The sequence below is a fragment of the Ranitomeya variabilis genome, chromosome 2, assembly GCF_051348905.1.
Source record: "Ranitomeya variabilis isolate aRanVar5 chromosome 2, aRanVar5.hap1, whole genome shotgun sequence".
NCBI lineage: Eukaryota > Metazoa > Chordata > Amphibia > Anura > Dendrobatidae > Ranitomeya > Ranitomeya variabilis.
Genome location: NC_135233.1, coordinates 24,333,501 through 24,355,270, shown reverse-complemented (window position 1 = coordinate 24,355,270; position 21,770 = coordinate 24,333,501). Strand labels below are relative to the sequence as shown.

The 21,770-nt window shown below is 46.5% G+C and overlaps 1 protein-coding gene across 8 annotated transcripts in view; it reads left to right on the top strand.

Annotated features, from left to right (window-relative positions):
- Nucleotides 1-21,770, top strand: part of LOC143804231 (calpain-13-like) — a 193,043-nt gene that overhangs the window by 118,350 nt on the left and 52,923 nt on the right. For 6 of the 8 annotated variants that reach the window (XM_077282120.1, XM_077282125.1, XM_077282124.1 and 3 more), the window contains exons 13-15: nucleotides 7,134-7,180; nucleotides 12,135-12,337; nucleotides 21,661-21,729. In XM_077282120.1, coding sequence (XP_077138235.1) covers nucleotides 7,134-7,180; nucleotides 12,135-12,337; nucleotides 21,661-21,729 — 319 coding nt within the window. The remainder of the gene's footprint in view (nucleotides 1-7,133; nucleotides 7,181-12,134; nucleotides 12,338-21,660; nucleotides 21,730-21,770) is intronic. The other 2 variants (XM_077282126.1, XM_077282127.1) reach the window with 2 other exon arrangements.

The window sequence follows — 21,770 nt, the reverse complement described above, 5'->3', positions numbered from 1 at the left end:
TGTTGAAGACTTACCTGGTCCCTGTTTTCTTGTATGTCTCTGTCATTTTCCCTTTGCCAGAATCTTTCTCAGCAAGGCTCTTCAGCCTGTTCTTCCAGCTCTTGTGGGGGAATAGGTTGAACCTAATAAAGAGGGGAATAACGTACCTACCGCGGAGAGAGGGTGGGCTGGATATGTTGAATCCAAGGGTTTTCTTTGACTCCTTGTTCCTAAAGGTAAATTTTGGGAACATGGACTCAAACAGTAGCTCCCTGTGGGTAAATAGTATCAGGTACTGGATATTGCCTTTTGCAGAATCTTGGGTGCGAGGCGGCAGTCTCAAGAGGAGGAGATGGACAGGTGACCACCTCCCCCAGTATCTGGACTACGGTCTGAAGTGTATTAGGAGGTGGGGACTGGGTAAGTCTTACATTGAGAGCAGTACGAGAAGAGACATATATGCTCATGTATGTAGGACTTTCTTCTACTCTCCACTGGCCCTGAGAGATTGTGTCACCACCACCCTGCAGGAAAGCCTTAGGTTCCTAAACGGGAAACGACTTCCTCCTAAACTGTTTGATGTCACTTGGCTTTCACTGCATAGTCGGCTCTTTGTCAGGGGGAACCTGAAACATCTGAGTGTCTCTGATCGGAATTGTCCCCTTGGTTGTCAGCAGGAGGAGACTATGGAGCACTTTATATGTGATTGCTGGGGAGGGAGGAAGATCTGGGAGGAAGTGTCAGATAATCTAAAAATCCCCAGACTGCGGACCCTAAAGTATCCTGACATAATCTATGGTGTCCCCTCCACTGTTAGTAACATAGACAGAGGCACAATGTACATTATCATAAGTGTTATTGGAGCGCCCCCACTGCCGCAAGGCCGAGGGGTACCCGGTACCGGGCCTCTGAGTCTCTGCTCTGGGGTTGTCACGGTGGCTAGACCCGGTCCGTGGCCCTGCCGGTCAGTGGGGGACGTCCGGTGCAATGAGTGATGATGATAGTGGTGGGGGTGATGCTGTGATGGTGCGGTGCAGTTGTGGGGTGCAGGTCGCGGTTAAATAACGAGGACACCAGGTTGCAGTCTCTTTACCTCTTTACTGAAGATCTCTGGGTCCTCAGTCCAGAACACGGTTCGCCAGGCTGCGCAAGTCCGGCCGGTCCAATGGCACCTCCAGAGTTCTCTTCACAGGTGGAAATCTGTGCCTTCCTTCTAGCGCTAGGTGTTGCGGTCCTTCCCTGCTGTGCTTACGGAAAGTCCCCACAACTGTTGTGTCTGTTTCTTAAGTTCCCTCACAACTCGATTAGATGATGTTCTGCTAATCCTCCGTCCCTCCCTGATGTACTGGTTGGGACGGCACCCGTTTGACGGGTAGGCTCGGAGCTCTTCCGGGACCCTAGAGTCGCCCCTCTCCACAAGTTGCCCCCCAAGACTGCATAGGTTATATGAGTTAGACAGCCCGCCTTAGACTGACTGTCCTGCCGCTGTTTAGAGTATTGCTTGAAGCTAGATATTATGATACTCCCTCGGCGTTCCGGCCACCGGTAGTGCGCCTCAGTAGGATGTTGCTCCGGTCTTACAGCACGACCCCTACTGGTATTCTCCTAATGCTTGATCTCGTTTCTCACTCAGCACAATCTATCTCGCTTCTGATCCTTCCTTGGGCACCGCCGCTATCCTGAGCAGGCACGGTCCCGTTACGTTCTTTCAAGTTGCCAAGCCTCTGCCAGGATCCCACCCCTGGCAGAGACCCTACTGTATCTTCCCCCACAACACCCTCTGCGACAAGGTGTTGCCTGGTTTCAACCCAGTCAGCTTTCTCTTCTAACTTCCTGCCTGACCCCCAGTTTACCCACTATGGTGGGGAGTGGCCTAGTGAATAGAACCCTTAGCTCCCCCCGGAGGCCCGACTGTGAAATATATTGATGTCTGTGATACCTGATCAGATGAACTCCTTCAGTGCCATCAGACGTACCACAGCTCCCCTTAGTGGCGGAGCCACAGTACTGCAAAGACCAGGACTCTGGGGCGCTGCACTCCCCCCTGGTTAAACACAGTACTCCGGGACTGGGAAGAAAACAACAATACAAGTTAGCAAAAAGACATACAGTTTTGTTGAGTGTAATAACAATAAGTATACTTGAACAAAGCTTCCCTTTATGGGAGGTGAGAACACTTGAACGTTACAAACATGGTTAAATATCATAGCAACATGCTATAAATAACTTTTCTTACCCAACCGGGTATTCTACTAAGTGCAAAATTGTTGAACAATAATTTAACATTGCCTTTAAGGACATACACTCTGAATCCGCTAAAGACCTTCTTATAATCGCATTATAAGGCAATTTAACTTTTACATTCTCCTTCTTTAATCTGCAGGACCGCCTGTCCTAACGGCACCAGACCTTCTGCCTCTCCTTTCTGTTACAGGACCGCCCCGTTCAGCCCGGGCCTACTGCCTTTTCAACTACTATACACAGTATAGAACATAACACTACTTTCAGTTTAAGAGCATTGAGCCATCTCTACATGACTCCTAGGAAGACTCAGGGTTCACCTTCTATCCTAATTATCTATCAACATTATCAACCATTTTCTTTATATAACATCAAACCTTCTCATTATCTTTCTCACTAACATGCATGCTGGACACCACGTCTACTCCTACGGGCCCACTGCATCCTTCTGCTATCTTTCACTTTTTCTTTTTAGAGAACATCATCAACATTTCTTCACAAATAACTAGTTGAATACATATAACTTACTCATGTAAACATTATCATCACTTTCTTTCGTCAAAACATTATTGCTACCTGTCTTAAAGCAATATCACCGTTTAAGTGCGAAAAATGAACATCCCCTTTAAGAGGGGACCAAGTCTCTATGAGGTAGCACGTCTTCTCAAGCTACCAGTCCATACTCAGCAAAGGTTCCAGTGTGGTATCTTCACAAAGAGTCCTTTTTGAAGTAAAACCAGTAGAGAGCACCTTTAATAAGGTGCAAACTATTTACAGAAAGTTTGTATCATGCACTGTTCATGATTGCGGCAGTTCTGGAAACTTGTGCAAAACTTAGAAAAACAAACAAAACAATAGGGATCCCGGGTCAACAAAGGGATCCCTTTAAGAATAACCCAGGTCGGGTTTAAAGTAGCAAGAAGCAGGGAAACAAACAGTTAACTATGTACAGTTTCAGGTTTTCGAGGTTTAGTTGGACGGCTTCCAGGGCTGCACCTGGCACTTAACTCCTCTTGGCCCGGGAAGGGTGAAGTCCAGGGTTGCACCCAGTGCTGGACAAATGCCGTTAATCCGTCTTTCATGTATGGTTAGGTCATGCACAGCGATGGAGGTCTGCGCAGCTTGAGTAGGGGCATTTGCTGCAGCAGAGGTAGCGGCTGCTGCAAGATCAGTCACTGGAACGGAGTCAGCAGCTGTGGCACTAGCAGTCGCGGGAGTGGGGTCAGTCGTCAGGGCAGGGTCGTCCTTCATACCTGCTTCAGATGCGGTTCCTCCGGTGCCGGTCTGCTCTGCCTCCGCTGGGGTCTGGAACGCTGGTTGCGGGGCCTTGCGCTGCGGCGTTGTCATCTCTGTTTGCAGCATCTCGCTTTCCGGTAGAGCCTTGCTTGCTGGCTTCGGAGCGCTGGAACTTCTTTCCTGCTCCGGACCAGATGAGGCTGCCGACAGATGTCTGGTGAGGCTCCCGATGATGGTCTTCTTCCACCCGGCCTCAGTGCTCAGCGGCGTCCGCAGGAGTTGGTGGATCAGCTCGTCCGCTTCGGTCTGCAGGAGGTCAGCGCCAACTGTGGAGGTCTGGCTACGGTGCCTCTCTGGGTAGCTGGGGGAGTCCTCGGCTCCGACCCCGCACTCCGGCTCCGGGTGGCTGGCCATGGCGTCCTCCATGTCGCTGACTTCTTCTTCCTGGTCCTTTTCCCGCTCTCTCCTTCGTGGGCGGTTTTGCTTTTGTTGTCTCCGCCCCCCATTGAGGATCAGTAGGCGGATCTCGGCTGCTGACGGACACGTCCTCAAGGGGCCGAGATATTTAGACTGGGCGGCCATTGTCTTTCGCGCTCTTCAGCTTGTTCACACCCACTTCCACGCCCTTCTTCTTCTCCTGCGCTCTCCCTAGCGCTGTAATGGCGGCGGTTTTGGCAGGAACATAGGGCGGCAAGTGGCAACACACAGTCTTTGCAATCAGTCACAGTCCAAGCATAATAAATCACAGTTCTAAGGCACACATGACCTGATTCTTCAGGCTTAAGTAGATCCTGTTCGTGACGCCAAAATTGGAGCGCCCCCACTGCCGCAAGGCCGAGGGGTACCCGGTACCGGGCCTCTGAGTCTCTGCTCTGGGGTTGTCACGGTGGCTAGACCCGGTCCGTGGCCCTGCAGGTCAGTGGGGGACGTCCGGTGCAATGAGTGATGATGATAGTGGTGGGGGTGATGCTGTGATGGTGCGGTGCAGTTGTGGGGTGCAGGTCGCGGTTAAATAACGAGGATACCAGGTTGCAGTCTCTTTACCTCTTTACTGAAGATCTCTGGGTCCTCAGTCCAGAACACGGTTCGCCAGGCTGCGCAAGTCCGGCCGGTCCAATGGCACCTCCAGAGTTCTCTTCACAGGTGGAAATCTGTGCCTTCCTTCTAGCGCTAGGTGTTGCGGTCCTTCCCTGCTGTGCTTACGGAAAGTCCCCACAACTGTTGTGTCTGTTTCTTAAGTTCCCTCACAACTCGATTAGATGATGTTCTGCTAATCCTCCGTCCCTCCCTGATGTACTGGTTGGGACGGCACCCGTTTGACGGGTAGGCTCGGAGCTCTTCCGGGACCCTAGAGTCGCCCCTCTCCACAAGTTGCCCCCCAAGACTTCATAGGTGATTTGTGTGAGACAGCCCGCCTTAGACTGACTGTCCTGCCGCTGTTTAGAGTATTGCTTGAAGCTAGATATTATGATACTCCCTCGGCGTTCCGGCCACCGGTAGTGCGCCTCAGTAGGATGTTGCTCCGGTCTTACAGCACGACCCCTACTGGTATTCTCCTAATGCTTGATCTCGTTTCTCACTCAGCACAATCTATCTCGCTTCTGATCCTTCCTTGGGCACCGCCGCTATCCTGAGCAGGCACGGTCCCGTTACGTTCTTTCAAGTTGCCAAGCCTCTGCCAGGATCCCACCCCTGGCAGAGACCCTACTGTATCTTCCCCCACAACACCCTCTGCCACAAGGTGTTGCCTGGTTTCAACCCAGTCAGCTTTCTCTTCTAACTTCCTGCCTGACCCCCAGTTTACCCACTATGGTGGGGAGTGGCCTAGTGAATAGAACCCTTAGCTCCCCCCGGAGGCCCGACTGTGAAATATATTGGTGTCTGTGATACCTGATCAGATGAACTCCTTCAGTGCCATCAGACGTACCACAGCTCCCCTTAGTGGCGGAGCCACAGTACTGCAACGACCAGGACTCTGGGGCGCTGCATTATCAAATACTATCATTGGCACATGAGAACCCGGGTGTCACTGCACAATGAGCTGTTCGATCGCACCGCTGCGGCTGGTCAGGTTATGTCAGAACTCCGGTGGATAAAATCGCTAGAAGTTGGAAGGAGTCCGAGAAATATTAAGTTATGGAGGAATATAAAATTCAGTTAGGAAATATGATGATATATATATTTATTGTTTTGTTTAATTTTCTTCTCCCTCCAGGTGTGGACACTTTAATTTATTTATGAATATGATCTGACTGTTTAGTACTTGTGTGTATATAACCTAAGTGATTTGTGTTTTGTAATACTGGGTGATTTTTGTTTTTATTATAATTGTATTTATGTTTGGTTTTATAATAAAAATTGCCCCTATGTACAAGAATATAACTACTATAATACTGCTCCTATGTACAAGAATATAGCTACTATAATACAACACCCTATGTACAAGAATATAACTACTATAATACTGCCGTTATGTACAAGAATATAACTACTATAATACTGCCCCTATGTACAGGTATACAACTACTACAATGCTTCTACTATGTACAAGAATATAACTACTATTATACTGCCCCTATGTACAGGAATATAACTAATATAATACTGCCCCTATGTACAAGAATATAACTACTATAATACTGCCCCTATGTACAGGTATACAACTACTACAATGCTTCTACTATGTACAAGAATATAACTACTATAATACTGCCCCTATGTACAGGAATATAACTACTATAATACTGCCCCTATGTACAAGAATATAACTACTATAATACTGCCCCTATGTACAAGAATATTACTACTATAATACTGCTCCTATGTACAAGAATATAACTACTATAATACTGCCCCTATGTACAAGAATATAACTACTATAATACTGCCCCTATGTACAAGAATATAACTACTATAATACTGCCCCTATGTACAAGAATATAACTACTATAATACTGCCCCCTATGTACAAGAATATAACTACTATAATACTGCCCCCTATGTACAAGAATATAACTACTATAATACTGCCCCTATGTACAAGAATATAACTACTATAATACTGCCCCTATATACAAGAATATAACTACTATAATACTGCCCCTGTTTACAGGAATATAACTACTATAATACTGCCCCTGTTTACAGGAATATAACTACTATAATACTGCCCCTATGTACAAGAATATAACTACTATAATACTGCCCCTATGTACAAGAATATAACTACTATAATACTGCCCCTGTTTGCAGGAATATGACTACTATAATACTGCCGCCTATGTACAAGAATATAACTACTATAATACTGCCCCTATGTACAAGAATATAACTACTATAATACTGCCCCTGTTTACAGGAATATAACTACTATAATACTGCTCCTATGTACAAGATTGTAACTACTATAATACTGCCCCTATGTACAAGAATATAACTACTATAATACTGCCCCTATGTACAGGAATATAACTAGTATAATACTGCCCCTATGTACAAGAATATAACTACTATAATACTGCCCCTATGTACAAGAATATAACTACTATAATACTGCTCCTATGTACAAGAATATAACTACTATAATACTGCCCCTATGTACAGGAATATTACTACTATAACCCAGCTCCTATGTATGAGAGTATGACCTATAAATGTATTTGGATTGTACTTTGCAGAAAGGGCTAAAATTTGTGTTTCTTTTTTTATACAGGTTACAGACAAGGTAAGAAATGTTCTGTAATTTAAAATTTCTACATTTTCATTAAGGTATGAACTGACAACAAGTAATATTGATTTCCAACCTGTGAAGCAATTGAAATCTTACAATTATGTGAAGCGAGGCATTCTTGATGTGTTTGTCTGAAGGAACTTGGTTTTGCAAAGAGGTATATTAGGCTTTTTAATGCTTGGTCATTAATTGCAGTCAGAGACGCGGGGGAGGGCCTGTGCTGCTGTCAGTTGCCTGTCATTCAGAGAATGGTCTGACCTGAGATTTGGAAATAGAGAAGTAGAATAAATGAGTCATATATTTAGAACTTAATGTAGTGATTGTATCCATAGGTTGTAGTATGGGATGGTGGCAGGAGTCTCCAAATGTGGCGCCATGTGACCTCCTCCATAGAGTCAAGTACATAGCAGCTGATATACTAAATAACATTGATAGCACAAGATCATGGACAGATTAGCTAATTCATGTAATGTGCACTGAATGTCGATCAACATTACTTTGCTAGAGGATCTGATTGGAACTGGATGCCGTGACGTCTAATGTAAGAATGGTGGAGGGTAGGGGGCAATTAATAAGGGCAATTATTTGCTTTCTGCATAGTGGATTACATTCAGCAATCTGTTTTATTGGCCGCAACTGTTTTGTTAATGACTCGCAGCTGAGCTGCATCGCTCGCAATTACAGATATGGAGATGATGACTGTACAGGAGATAAGTCCGCAAATATTAATACATTCTGAAATAGAAAATTGTGGAGGCAGGGTAATTTACAGATACAGGCTGTGTTGCATTGTCAACATTTTTGGATGTTTTGGGAGCCACTGTGGAGAGTCAATGTCACGAGGGCATCACGTCCCCCTGGAAGACCTGGAGTTAGACGGTCACGTTGGGTAATGAATCACAGGTCGTCTTTAGAGATTATGTGATTTGTGTCCCATATTAAATGGATGTCGTTTCCTCGTGCTGAAGAGGTTAACGACCCTTTCTATGCTGAAACGTGCAGCTCGATTTCAGCTTCTTCTGATCTAGTCATTACCACTTCCTATTAAAACTGGTCTCTTGTCCCTGCTGATGAAAGATTCATCTTCCTGTGCTGTGTGCTAAAGCTAAGTGGTTGGAGTGGAGTTGTTGTAGTAGTGTTCTGTGGTTTGCTGTAGTGAGTGTGTGTTTATCTCCTGGTCCCTATTCTTTTAGTTTATTCCTTCCTGTCCCTATCCTCCTCCCATTTGTTTGTTTAGTGCTTTTGTATGATAGAGATTTTCTGTTATCTTTGTTTTGTCTTTGTGTGTTGTTTACTAGTGATAAGCGAGTATACTCGTTGCTCGGGTTTTCTAGAGCACGCTCGGGTGACCTCCAAGTATTTGTAGCTGCTCGGAGATTTAGTTTTTGTTGACTCAGCTGCATGATTTACAGCTGCTAGCCAGCCTGAGTACATGTGGTGGTTGCCTGGTTGCTAGGGAATCCCTACATGTATTGTCTAGCAACCAGCAGCTGTGCCGCCGATGAAAACTAAATCTCCGAGCAGTCGCCGCCGACAAAAACTAAATCTCCGAGCAGTCACAAATACTTGGAGACCAACCGAGCATGCTCTGGAAAACCCGAGCAACTAGTTCACTCGCTCATCACTATTGTTTACCTTACATTTCTGTCCCATGCCTCATGGGGTGGGGGAGGGGACAGTTTAGGGTTTAACCTCTCTACCTTCAAGAGTACCCATGGGACAGGGATAGTTAGGGTCCCAGTTCCAGGGGAAGTTTGAGGCCCCCTTTCCTTACCGAAGACCGTAACAGCGTGAGAGTCAGTGAACCAACATCTCCATAAAATGCTCAGGGTCTCTCTATGTTTCTCTGTAGGGGAAAAAAAGCCAAATTTCCTCATGCAGAATTCTAACAAAGTTGACATTTTTGTAAAGAATCCATAAATTTTGCTCAAGTTTTAACATTAAGTGATTGTTCTCACGCTGCGCTTTTGCCCTGTTTTTCCACACTGTTTTCAAGAGTAAAAAACCAGTAAAGTAAATGAGATGTATAAAATCTTATGCACACGCTGCTTATTTTTTTCCTTTGAGATTTGAAGCATCAAAGTGCTTTTTTAAAAAAATCTGCAGTATGTCAATTCTTTCAGCATTTTTGCTGCGTTTTTCTTCTATTCAAATAAATGGGAAAAACGCTTAAGAAAATGGATCAAGAAAATATAAAAAGCTTGCTTATTGTATGCAGTATAAGGCTGGCGTCACACTCAGCGTAAGACAATACGGTCCGTTTTTTACGGCCGTAATACGGCCGTAATACGGAGAAATGTTCCCAAAATAGTGGTCCGTATGTCATCCGTAGGCAGGGTGTGTCAGCGTATTTTGCGCATGGCATCCTCCGTATGTAATCCGTATGGCATCCGTACTGCGATATTTTCTCGCAGGCTTGCAAAACCGACATCTAATGGATTTATGTGCTCAAATGTCCGTTAAAACATATATACAGTATATATATATATATATGTCATTGAGACACATATATATATATTCTGTATATTTAATTCAGCGCGATATATGTGAAAATCCGGTACGGTAATTCAATTGCCGGCTTTTCATTTCTCCTTCCCAAACCCGACAGGATATGAGACATGGTTTACATACAGTAAACCATCTCATATCCCCCTTTTTTTCGCATATTCCACACTACTAATGTTAGTAGTGTGTATGTGCAAAATTTGGTTGCTGTAGCTGCTAAAATAAAGGGTTAAATGGCGGAAAAAATTGGCGTGGGCTCCCGCGCAATTTTCTCCGCCAGAATGGTAAAGCCAGTGACTGAGGGCAGATATTAATAGCCAGGAGAGGGTCCATGGTTATTGCCCCCCCCCCCCCTGGCTACAAACATCTGCCCCCAGCCACCCCAGAAAAGGCACATCTGGAAGATGCGCCTATTCTGGCACTTGGCCACCAGAGGGCGCCTCACCGCAACTCAATGTAAGTACAGATCACCCAGCTTTCCTTTCAGCACCCGGGGATTACAGGCACGAGCGAGTGCTTTAGCACAGCTCCTGCCTGTAAATTGATTTAACCCCTTCAGAAGGATTTACATCGTGGGACCTGACAGATCCTCGGATGGTATGTATATTGTGGGTTTATTATTTGGCCAAGCGAGGGTCTTCAGGTGGATTGAGAGAGCAATAAAATATTAAAACAACCGGTGTGTTTATTTCATTAAAATTATTTTTAATAATGTGTGTGTGTGTTTTTTTAACCCTTTCAGACAATTGGATTAATAATGGATAGGTGTCATAATTGACGCCTCTCCATTATTAACCTGGCTTAATGTCACCTTACAATAGCAAGGTGGCATTAACCCTTCATTACCCCATATCCCACCGCTACACGAGAGTGGGAAGAGAGTGGCCAAGTGCCAGAATAGGCGCATCTTCCAGATGTGCCTTTTCTGGGGTGGCTGGGGGCAGATGTTTGTAGCCGGGGGGGGGGGAAATAACCATGGACCCTCTCTAGGCTATTAATATCTGCCCTCAGTCACTGGCTTTACCATTCTGGCAGAGAAAATTGCGCGGGAGCCCACACCAATTTTTTCCGCCATTTAACCCTTTATTTTAGCAGCTACAGCAACCAAATTTTGCACATACACACTACTAACATTAGTAGTGTGGAATATGCAAAAATAAGGGATATGAGATGGTTTACTGTATGTAAACCATGTCTCATATCATGTCGGGTTTGGAAAGGAGAAATGAAAAGCAGTCAATTGAATTACCGGTTTTTCACTAACACCGCTGCGTATTTCTTGCAAGTCACACTGCTGGTCCGTGTGGAATCCGTATTTTTCTCGCCCCCATAGACTTTCATTGGCATATTTTTTGTGCAATACGCTGACAAACACAGCATGCTGCGATTTTGTACGGCCGTAGAAAGCCGTATAATACGGATCCGTTATATACGGCTGATAGGACCAGACCCATTGAGAATAATTGTGCCGTTTGTTTGGCGAGTTTTACGGACGTATTTTCTGCGCTCTTACGTCCGTAAAACTCGCTAGTGTGACGCCGGCCTTACACCCGCCAACACTGTTTTTGTTGCTGAAAAATCTTCTGGAAGTTCTCAATGTTTGCACATAGCCATATTATATATTATTCATAAATATATTCGGGCCTGTGCACTGCGCAGATTTGTCACAGAACCTGAAGTTTTTCCTGTCGCTAACAAAGTGAATGAGAATCTCATGCACACGTTGCTTATTTGTGACTTGTAGATTTAAATATCAATTCTTTCAACGTTTTTGTTGCAGATTTCACTCATACGAATGAGTGGGGAAAAATCTGCACAAAAACTCACGTTAAAAAAACTTGTAAAAAAAGCATCAAAACCACACCTATTTTACACAGAGTTTATCTTGCCAAGAGATGCAGAAATGCTGCACAAACTCTGCACCAAATACTTATCGTGTGCACAGACCCTTGGCAGAGGTTTTAAAGACGAAACGATCCCCAATTGGGTTTCGAATTGAATCTAGAATACAATTTTACAAAAAGAAAAGTTTAAATAACTTATTTTGGACAACTCGTCCAAGCTAGGGAAGGCTCCTTCATTTGTGCCATTTATTCTGCTGCACTGAGATCCAGAAAAGTTGCAATTTTTGGATTATGATCTTACGTCATCACCTGTACTTCTTGGTGCAGGTCTAGATGTATGAATTCCATTTACGGATGGAAAAATTCTTAGATTTGCCACATTTGTATTGCTTAATTGTTCTCATCCAATATTTTGTTTTAAATTAGACACCTTTTATTCATTCATACCAAAATTTCTAGAAAAGACACCAAATTTCTTGCTTTTAGCTGCTTCTAGCCAAATAGCATTGACTACAAGCCATCGTCCTTTTATATATACCGTAAATTGAAGTCTTATCACTTATATTTCACACTCATTTTCCCTTTTTTATGATAATTAGGATGCTAAGACTGGGACCCAACAACAATATTCCCAGCATCTTGCAACAGAAACCATCATTCAAGAGGCAAAACCGGTCAGAGAAATTACCGGATCTTTCACGGCCCAGCCGGGGACCTACGTCATTCTGCCCTTCACCCAACACAAGGGACAAGAATCGATGTTCCTGCTGAGAATCTTTATAAAGACCTCGCAGATTGCTGAGTAATAATGTTTGTTATCTACTTTTCTTTTTAAAGAATATACTGTGTGTGTATATATATATATATATATATATATATATATATATATATATATATATATATATATATATATATATATATATATATATATATATATATATATACACTCACCGGCCACTTTATTAGGTACACCATGCTAGTAACGGGTTGGACCCCCTTTTGCCTTCAGAACTGCCTCAATTCTTCGTGGCATAGATTCAACAAGGTGCTGGAAGCATTCCTCAGAGATTTTGGTCCATATTGACATGATGGCATCACACAGTTGCCGCAGATTTGTCGGCTGCACATCCCAAAGATGCTCCATACAAGGCAGGATGGATCCATGCTTTCATGTTGTTTACGCCAAATTCTGACCCTACCATCCGAATGTCGCAGCAGAAATCGAGACTCATCAGACCAAGCAACGTTTTTCCAATCTTCTACTGTCCAATTTCGATGAGCTTGTACAAATTGTAGCCTCAGTTTCCTGTTCTTAGCTGAAAGGAGTGGTACCCGGTGTGGTCTTCTGCTGCTGTAGCCCATCTGCCTCAAAGTTCGACGCACTGTGCGTTCAGAGATGCTCTTAGGCCTACCTTGGTTGTAACGGGTGGCGATTTGAGTCACTGTTGCCTTTCTTTCTCCTACGTATCATTGGGGGACACAGGACGAATGGGTGTTATGCTGCTGCCACCAGGAGGACACTAAGTTAAACACACACAAAAGATTAACTCCTCCCCTGCAGTATACACCCACAGGCTGGACAATCCAGAGCCAGTTCTTACTTAGTGTCTCAGGAGGCACTTGGGTCCTCAGGACCCCACCAATTTTTGTTTTTAACGGAAGGGAGCGACAGGCAAATTTTCAGCTCTGATCTCTCCCGCACCAACAACGGGCAAGTACATGGAGCGTTCCTCCTGTATCCTTTCCCGCGACGATGGATGCCAGCCCTGGCTCACTTTCCAGTGTGGCGACGGTTCCTTAGCGTTCCGATCTCCCTCCCTCCCTGTCAGGCGACCACGGGGACTAATCATCCACCTAAGTTTCCTGGAGCCAGGGCACAGCCGGACAGAATGCCATGGCGTCCGTGCAGCCGCCCACTGCATCACCACTGAACATAGCGGATGTTGCACGGCGGCAGAAGCTCTCCACCCTCTCCCTACTAAGGTGAAGGTGGATGGAGCATCGGCCCCATCGCACAAGGTAAGTGCGGGGGCCGACCAGCTGACAGGGGACCGCCCGTTCAGGGATCCCTTTTCCTCCTTCTAATGCGGCGCTGCAGCCGCGGGGCATCCCTCCCTCATACAGCAGGATGGCGGTGGCAATGGCAGCGTTCCGACGCGCATAGCAGGGAATCCACCGCCCGCCCACGACACGCCCCCCCCTCTGGGCGCTTCTCGTTCCCGAGAAGCGCCCTTCTCACATCTCGGCGGCCATCTTGGACCAGGAAGTGCGCTGGCGGCTCTGCAGCACCACAGCGCACAGGACTTCAGGATCTCCCTGCCAAGCACCGCAGAACTTGGTGAGACGCACTCAGTAGGATTGTCTCTTCCCCTGCCAGTACGCTCACTTCACGGCAAGATGTCACAGTCTAAGCAAAAACGGACTGGAAAGACCCACTCTGTTATTTTTGCTGTGTGCACCTCCTGCAAGGTATCTCTGCCCCGAGGTCACACTACCCCGCTGTGCTCCGCCTGCGAAATGTCTGCGGCACAGGATACTCCGGCCTCTGACCCGGAATGTAGTGAGCCTAGTACCCCCGCATGGGCGTCCTCCCTTGCTCGATCTGTGGCATCCTTGGAAAGGACGATACAGTCCCTCCGTGACCCGTCCCTTACCCAGGGCGCTTCCACGGATGATGTAACGCGGCCTAAGAACCCCTCTCGGCCTAGAGGTCGTACCGTTTCCAGAAGCCCTCTCTCATCTAGAAAGAAGTCCAGGGTAATATCTCCGGTCCGTGATCAGCCCTCCGGCTCAGAGAGCGAAGTCTCTCGTCACTCATCCCCAGCTCATAGCAGGGAATCCTTTCTGGACGACGCATCCAGCGTGTCCTGTTCCCCAGAGTATCGTCACGACCAAGAGACCCTAGATTCTCTCATAGACTCTGTAAGTCAGACGCTACAGTTAGAGGAGGAAACCCCGTCCAAGGCGGTTCATCCCGTGTCATTCGGGCGAACCACAAAGGCTCATAGATTTTTTCCTACGCATCCTCAATTCAAGGACATTGTCGATCTCCACAGAGTCCGTCCGGATAAACGCTTCTCAGGTCAGAAGGCTATGCAATTGAAGTATCCGTTTGCTCAGGACCTTGCTAAGGAGTGGTCTCAGTCACCCTCCGTGGACCCGCCAGTGTCGCGGCTAGCCACCAAGGCGGTTCTATCCTCCTCCGAGGGCGCGTCAATCAAGCATCCCACTGATAGACAAATTGATCAGATGGCTCGCTCGGCTTTTGAAGCTTCCTCGGCTTCTCTCTTCCCTTCTTTTGCCGCCACATGGGTCGCAAAAGCCATGACCCATTGGGCCGAGTCTTTAGCCTCTACAGCACTACACGCCGACTTACCCCCCGAGGTTTCACACCTGGCCACTCAGATTGCCAGAGCGGGGGACTTTGTAGTTTCCGCATCCTTAGACGCGGCCAACTGTGCCTCACAGGCAGCGGCCAATGCTGTCACGATCCGCAGATCCCTTTGGCTCAGGGACTGGAAAGCGGACTCAGGATCCAAAAAATCTCTCACGTCCCTTCCATACCAGGGCGAACGCCTTTTTGGGGACAAACTAGATAAAATAATCGCAGACTCCACAGGGGGAAAGAGCAAATTCCTTCCCCAGCAACGGACCTTTCGCCCCTTTCGCAACCAACAGGGCCGAGGCCGATATTTCCGTTTCGGCTCCAATTGGTCCAATCCTCCCTCCGCGCCACCCGGCGCCGGGAGAGGTCAGCGCAAGGACAGAACCTCCCAGCCATCTTACAAACCTTCTCCCTCTTGGAGAGGCAGACCCAGACAACAGGGGTCCAGGGGGCCCAGACCTAACAGGTCTCCACCTCAATGACTCTTGGCAGACGCCAAAGGACACCGACAGAGTTGGCGGCCGCCTACTCTTCTTTCGGGACGCGTGGCTCTCGGTAGTTCCCGACCGATGGGTCCGCGAACTGGTATCCTTCGGTTACAAGATAGAGTTTGTCTCTCTCCCCCCATCTCGTTTCTTCCAGTCCCCTCCTCCCAGAGCAAGGGTCCGTCAGTATTTTCAGGCCATAAGATCGCTATGGGAAGACTGGGTCATCATCCCGGTACCTCAGAACGAGAGGTACCAAGGTTTCTATTCCAATCTTTTCATTGTACCAAAGAAGGACGGCTCAGTACGTCCAATATTGGACCTCAAGCTCCTCAACAAGTACGTCCGTGTACGTCAATTCCGTATGGAGTCCCTCCGCTCGGTAATTGCCTCTCTGGAAGAGGGCGAGTTCCTTGCATCTCTAGATGTTCAAGACGCTTACCTGCACATTCCCATCCTACCGTCTCATCAGCGCTTCCTCCGCTTCGCGGTCCAGGGGCACCATTTTCAGTTTGTCGCCCTACCTTTCGGGCTGGCCACTGCTCCTCGGGTGTTCACCAAGGTCATGGCAGCTGCCGTGGCCATTCTACATGCTCGAGGCATAGTGGTGTTGCCCTACTTGGACGACATCCTCATAAAAGGCCCCTCCTTCCGGTCCTGTTCAGAAGCGGTAGACCTCACTATAAATACCTTTTTGCGCCTGGGCTGGAAAATCAATTTCAAAAAATCTTCCCCAGTCCCGGCCCAAACCATATCCTACCTGGGAATGATCTTAGACTCCTCTCAGGGTCTAGTACTTTTGCCTCCGGAAAAGGTATCCACTCTTCAGAGAGAAGTCCGGAAGCTTACTCAACCTCGCTCTCACTCCCTACGCTTCTCCATGAGGGTACTCGGCAGGATGGTGGCGGCAATGGAGGCAGTGCCCTTTGCGGTTTTTCACCTCCGTCCCTTACAACACGCCATTCTGGCAGTATGGGACAGGAATCCCGCCTCGCTCGACCGCCGTCTCCTTCTCTCTCGCCCAATCAGACAGTCCCTCAGGTGGTGGACCAAGAGGTCCTCCCTGACTCGGGGGAAGTCTTTCCTTCCGGTGCACTGGCTGGTTGTCACAACGGACGCCAGTCTCTTCGGCTGGGGTGCAGTGTTCCAGCGCCACTCGACTCAGGGTCGCTGGTCTCCGCAGGAGTCCCAGCTGCCCATCAATATCCTAGAGATTCGGGCAATCAGACTGGCTCTCCATCATTTTCAGCCGTTCCTCTCCGGCCGTGCGGTCAGAGTCCAGTCCGACAACGCCACTGTGGTAGCCTACATCAACCGCCAAGGGGGCACTCGCAGCAAGGCGGCCATGGTCGAGGTGACGCTAATTCTCCGCTGGGCCGAGACACATCATTCCATACTCTCAGCAGTTTTTATCCCAGGCGTGGAAAACTGGGAAGCGGACTTTCTCAGTCGCCACAGCCTCGATCCCGGAGAGTGGTCTCTCCATCCCGCAATCTTTCACCAGATATGCTCTCGATGGGGGACCCCGGACGTGGACCTAATGGCATCTCGCCTCAATTGCCAGGTTCCCGTCTTCATGGCCAGGTCTCACGACCCCTCAGCCTTCGGAGCCGACGCTCTCGTCCTCTCATGGCAGGGTTTCAGACTCCCATACATCTTTCCCCCAATTCCTCTTCTGACAAAGGTGATCAGGAAGATCAAGGCAGAACGGATCCCAGTACTTCTCATCGCTCCGGACTGGCCGCGCAGGACATGGTATGCCGAGATGGTTCAACTGGTCTCAGACGTACCTTGGAGGCTGCCGAGTCGCGCAGACCTCCTGTCTCAAGGGCCCATTTACCACCCGAACTCAGAGGCCCTGTGTTTAACGGTGTGGCCGTTGAGTCCTGGGTACTGAGGCAGAAGGGGTTGCCCCAGACGGTGATATCTACCATGCTCCGCGCACGCAAGCCTTCTTCTATGCGCATCTACCACCGCGCCTGGAAGGCATACTTCGCCTGGTGCAGGAAGCGGGGACGTTTCCCCCTCCGTTTTTCTATCCCTCACATTTTGGAATTCCTCCAATCAGGCGTAGACTTGGGTCTTGCTCTCAGCTCTCTTAAGGGCCAAATTTCTGCTCTCTCGGTTCTTTTTCAGAGAAAGATTGCAAACAGATTGCAGGTCAGGACCTTCATCCAGGGTGTTTCTCATATGGCTCCGCCTTACAAGATGCCCTTGGAACCATGGGACCTGAACCTAGTTCTCTGTGCTCTTCAAGAGCCCCCCTTTGAGCCCTTGCATGAAGTGTCTTTGCTGTTCTTGTCTTGGAAGATTGCCTTCCTCGTGGCTGTCACGTCTATTAGACGTGTCTCTGAGCTGGCAGCTCTGTCGTGCCGACCTCCTTTCCTCGTGTTCCACCAGGACAAGGTGGTTCTGCGGACATGTCCGACTTTTTTTCCGAAGGTCGTTTCCTCCTTCCATCTTAATGAGGAGATTGTCCTTCCCTCACTGTGCCCTGCTCCTTCCCACCGCACGGAAAGGGCGCTCCACACTCTGGACTTAGTGAGGGGTCTCAGACGTTACGTCTCCAGGACTGCGTCTCTCCGTAGGTCAGACGCCTTGTTCGTTCTTCCGAAGGGGCCACGGAAGGGACTACCCGCTTCCAAGGCCTCCATTGCCAAGTGGATTCGTTCCGCCATCCAAGAGTCCTACCGTGTCAAGGGTCACGCCGCACCTCCGGGGATCAAGGCTCATTCTACCCGGTCAGTCGGCGCGTCCTGGGCCATCCGGCACCAGGCATCGGCAGCACAGGTCTGCAAGGCTGCTACATGGTCCAGTCTACATACGTTCACGAAACACTACCATGTGCACTTTCAGGCTTCGGCAGACGCTTCCGTCGGTAGGCGAATCCTACAAGCGGCTGTGTCTCATCTGTAGTTTGTAGGCTCGCACAGCATTTATAACTTCTGGTGACCCACCAAGGGACTGCTTTGGGACGTCCCATTCGTCCTGTGTCCCCCAATGATACGTAGGAGAAAAGGAGATTTTTGTGTACTCACCGTAAAATCTTTTTCTCCGAGTCATCATTGGGGGACACAGCACCCTCCCTGTTAGCCTAGTTGGCTCAATTGTTCTTTTCAGTCTGTGTTTTGACTATGACATGTTTTCTGTTTGTTAACTGGCTTACTCCTACTGCTTTGTTACCGAACTGGCTCTGGATTGTCCAGCCTGTGGGTGTATACTGCAGGGGAGGAGTTAATCTTTTGTGTGTGTTTAACTTAGTGTCCTCCTGGTGGCAGCAGCATAACACCCATTCGTCCTGTGTCCCCCAATGATGACTCGGAGAAAAAGATTTTACGGTGAGTACACAAAAATCTCCTTATCAGCTCGAACCAGTCTGCCCATTCTCCTCTGACCTCTGGCATCAACAAGGCATTTCCGCCCACAGAACTGCCGCTCACTGGATTTTTTTTCTTTTTCGGACCATTCTCTGTAAACCCTAGAGATGGTTGTGCGTGAAAATCCCAGTAGATCAGCAGTTTCTGAAATACTCAGACCAGCCCTTCTGGCACCAACAACCATGCCACGTTCAAAGGCACTCAAATCACCTTTCTTCCCCATACTGATGCTCGGTTTGAACTGCAGGAGATTGTCTTGACCATGTCTACATGCCTAAATGCACTGAGTTGCCGCCATGTGATTGGCTGATTAGAAATTAAGTGTTAACAAGAAGTTGGACAGGTGTACCTAATAAAGTGGCCAGTGAGTGTATATATAAAATACGATGTGGTACAATCAAGTATTCAAACTTTGAAATAGTTATGGAAAGCAATTCGGTAGCTTGGTCAAATAAAATCCGGTCAGTGGTGCAGGAATCTCTTACAAAAGTTTTACAAAAAGTTGCAATAAACTTATTACATGTGAATTACATGTGAATGGGATTTTGTCGGCTCTGCCAACTTAAAAAAAAAAAAATATGGCAAAATGGGGTGTAGTTCTGCATGGCCACATCAGACTCATCAAAATGTACACCACAAATGTTGTGTGTTAATGTTATAGAAATGTACACTAGCCAGACCCTGGTTCATTCATTAAAAGGCGTACGCCTCTTATTAAAATAATAGCACACCTTTCATCAAGACTGACATGCAAAAGACCACTCTATTGAGGAGCAGGTGTAAAACGCTGAGGAATCCGCACAAAGAATTGACATGCTGCGGAAAATAAACTGCAGCGTTTCCGCACGGTATTTTCCGCAGCATGTGCACTGCTGATTTTGTTTTCCATAGGTTTACATGGTACTGTACAACGCATGGAAAACCGCTGCGAATCCGCAGCGTCCAATCCGCTGCGGATCCGCAGGCAAATCTGCAATGTGTGCACATACCCTAACGGCGGCCATTAAGGGTCCTAAAAAGCAGCATTGAGGAATAAGTGTATAGTGCCACCCGGTGAAGGCAATTCCTGCAGGGGTCAGCTATACATGACAGCTAACACTCTGCAGTATCGGACCCAGCCAGTTTTAGAGCCAATTGGGCCAATTAACCCTTTAAACACAATTTTCAATCGCAACAGCAGTATTCAAGTGGTTGCAAGAGGGTCACAAGACCCCCATAGTAACCATCGGACCCCCGCGATTAGAATCACGGGCCCCAATGGTTACTATGGTACCCTGAGGTCATGTGACGACGCCAAGCGGGGTCTCACAGGCTGAGTTCGTGACTCACTGACAGTCTCATACACTGCTGTACACGACTTCTGTCGTGTATGAGACCAGTAATCAAAGTAAAAAATATACATGTCCCACAGTGGGACTAAGTGAAAAAGTAAAAAAAAGTTAAATAAAATATGTAAAAAAGTAAAAAAAAAAAAAAAGTGCACACAAATCAGAAAGACGTTTTGCCACACAAAACACAGGTTTGTGATAAAACAAAAATAAGCAAAAAAAAATACACAAAATTGGTATCGCAGCGTCCGGAACAACCCGCTCTATAAAACTAGCATGTTATTTATTCTGTATGACCAACACCATAAAAAAAATAATAAAAACATGCCAAAAATGTTGCTTTTTCATCATACCGACTTACAAAAAAGGGAATCAAAAGCAATCAAAAAGTCATATGTAAAAAAAAAATAGTATTAATGACAATGCTAAACCGTCCTGCAAAAAAAAAGACTCTAATATGGCTAATTCAGCAAAAAAATAAAAAATGTATAGTTCTCAGAATATGACGATGCAAAAAACAAATTCATTTTTGTGAAATATTGATTTTAGTGTCTAAACACAGCAAAGCATAAAAAAAAACAATATAAATCTAGTATCGCTGTAATCGTGCCGACCCGATGAACACATCAGTCTTATCACTTTCACCACAAGGTGTTCAATCAGTATGTGAAAAATGTGACTAAATAGAGATAAAAAAATATTATCTGGTCCCTAAAAAAATGATTTTGTAACTTTTGTTGGAAAAATTTGAAGTTGCTGATCAATTTTTAACCCTTATAACCTCCTACCAAAAAAAATATGTTTCAAAATGATGCAGGTGTAAAGTAGATGTAGTAAGTGTTATTTATTAACCATTTTGTGTGACATAACTCTCTGGTTTAAGGGCATAAGAATTAAAATGTTGAAAATTGATACATTTTCACCAAATTTCAGATATTTTCACAAATTTTTTTTTAAAAAGTTATGTCGAACAAATTTTACCACTATCAAGAAGTAGAAAATGTCACAAAAAAAAACCAAACAGTTTCAGAATCAGTGGGATTCTTTGAAGCGTTCCAGATTTATTACCACATAAAGTGGCAGTGGTCAGAATTAAAACATTTGGCTTGGTCACTAAGGGGTTAATTTATAAAACTCTAAAAGTTTGATATTGCCATAATCGTACTGACCTGGAGAATCGCTCATTTGTCATTTGTACCATACAATGAACACCATAAGAAAAAAATACTAAAACAATGTCAGGATTGTTTTTTTTTCCTGTTTCACCACTTTTGGACAGTTTTTTCCCGTTTCTCAATACATTGTATGGTAACATGAACGGTGTCATTCAGAACTACAGCTTGTGTAAATAAACAAGTCCTTGTGCAGCTATGGCGAGGGTTAAAATAAAAAGTTATGGCTCCAGGAAGAAGGGAAAGAAAAATATGATCGTGCAGCAGATGAAAATCTCCAGGTCGTGAAGGGTTAATGGTTAATGGACTGATAGAATCTTACTGAATCTATGGGGTTTGTCTTCAATATATAATATTATATCTGTATTATATTTGTAGATCTCCAGAAATGGAACCAATGCTGAGCGAAAAGAAACGAGAAATCCGTTCCAGCAGCGTGCCGTCACAGTATGTAGCCAGAAAATTCACTGCCTAACAAAACACACTTG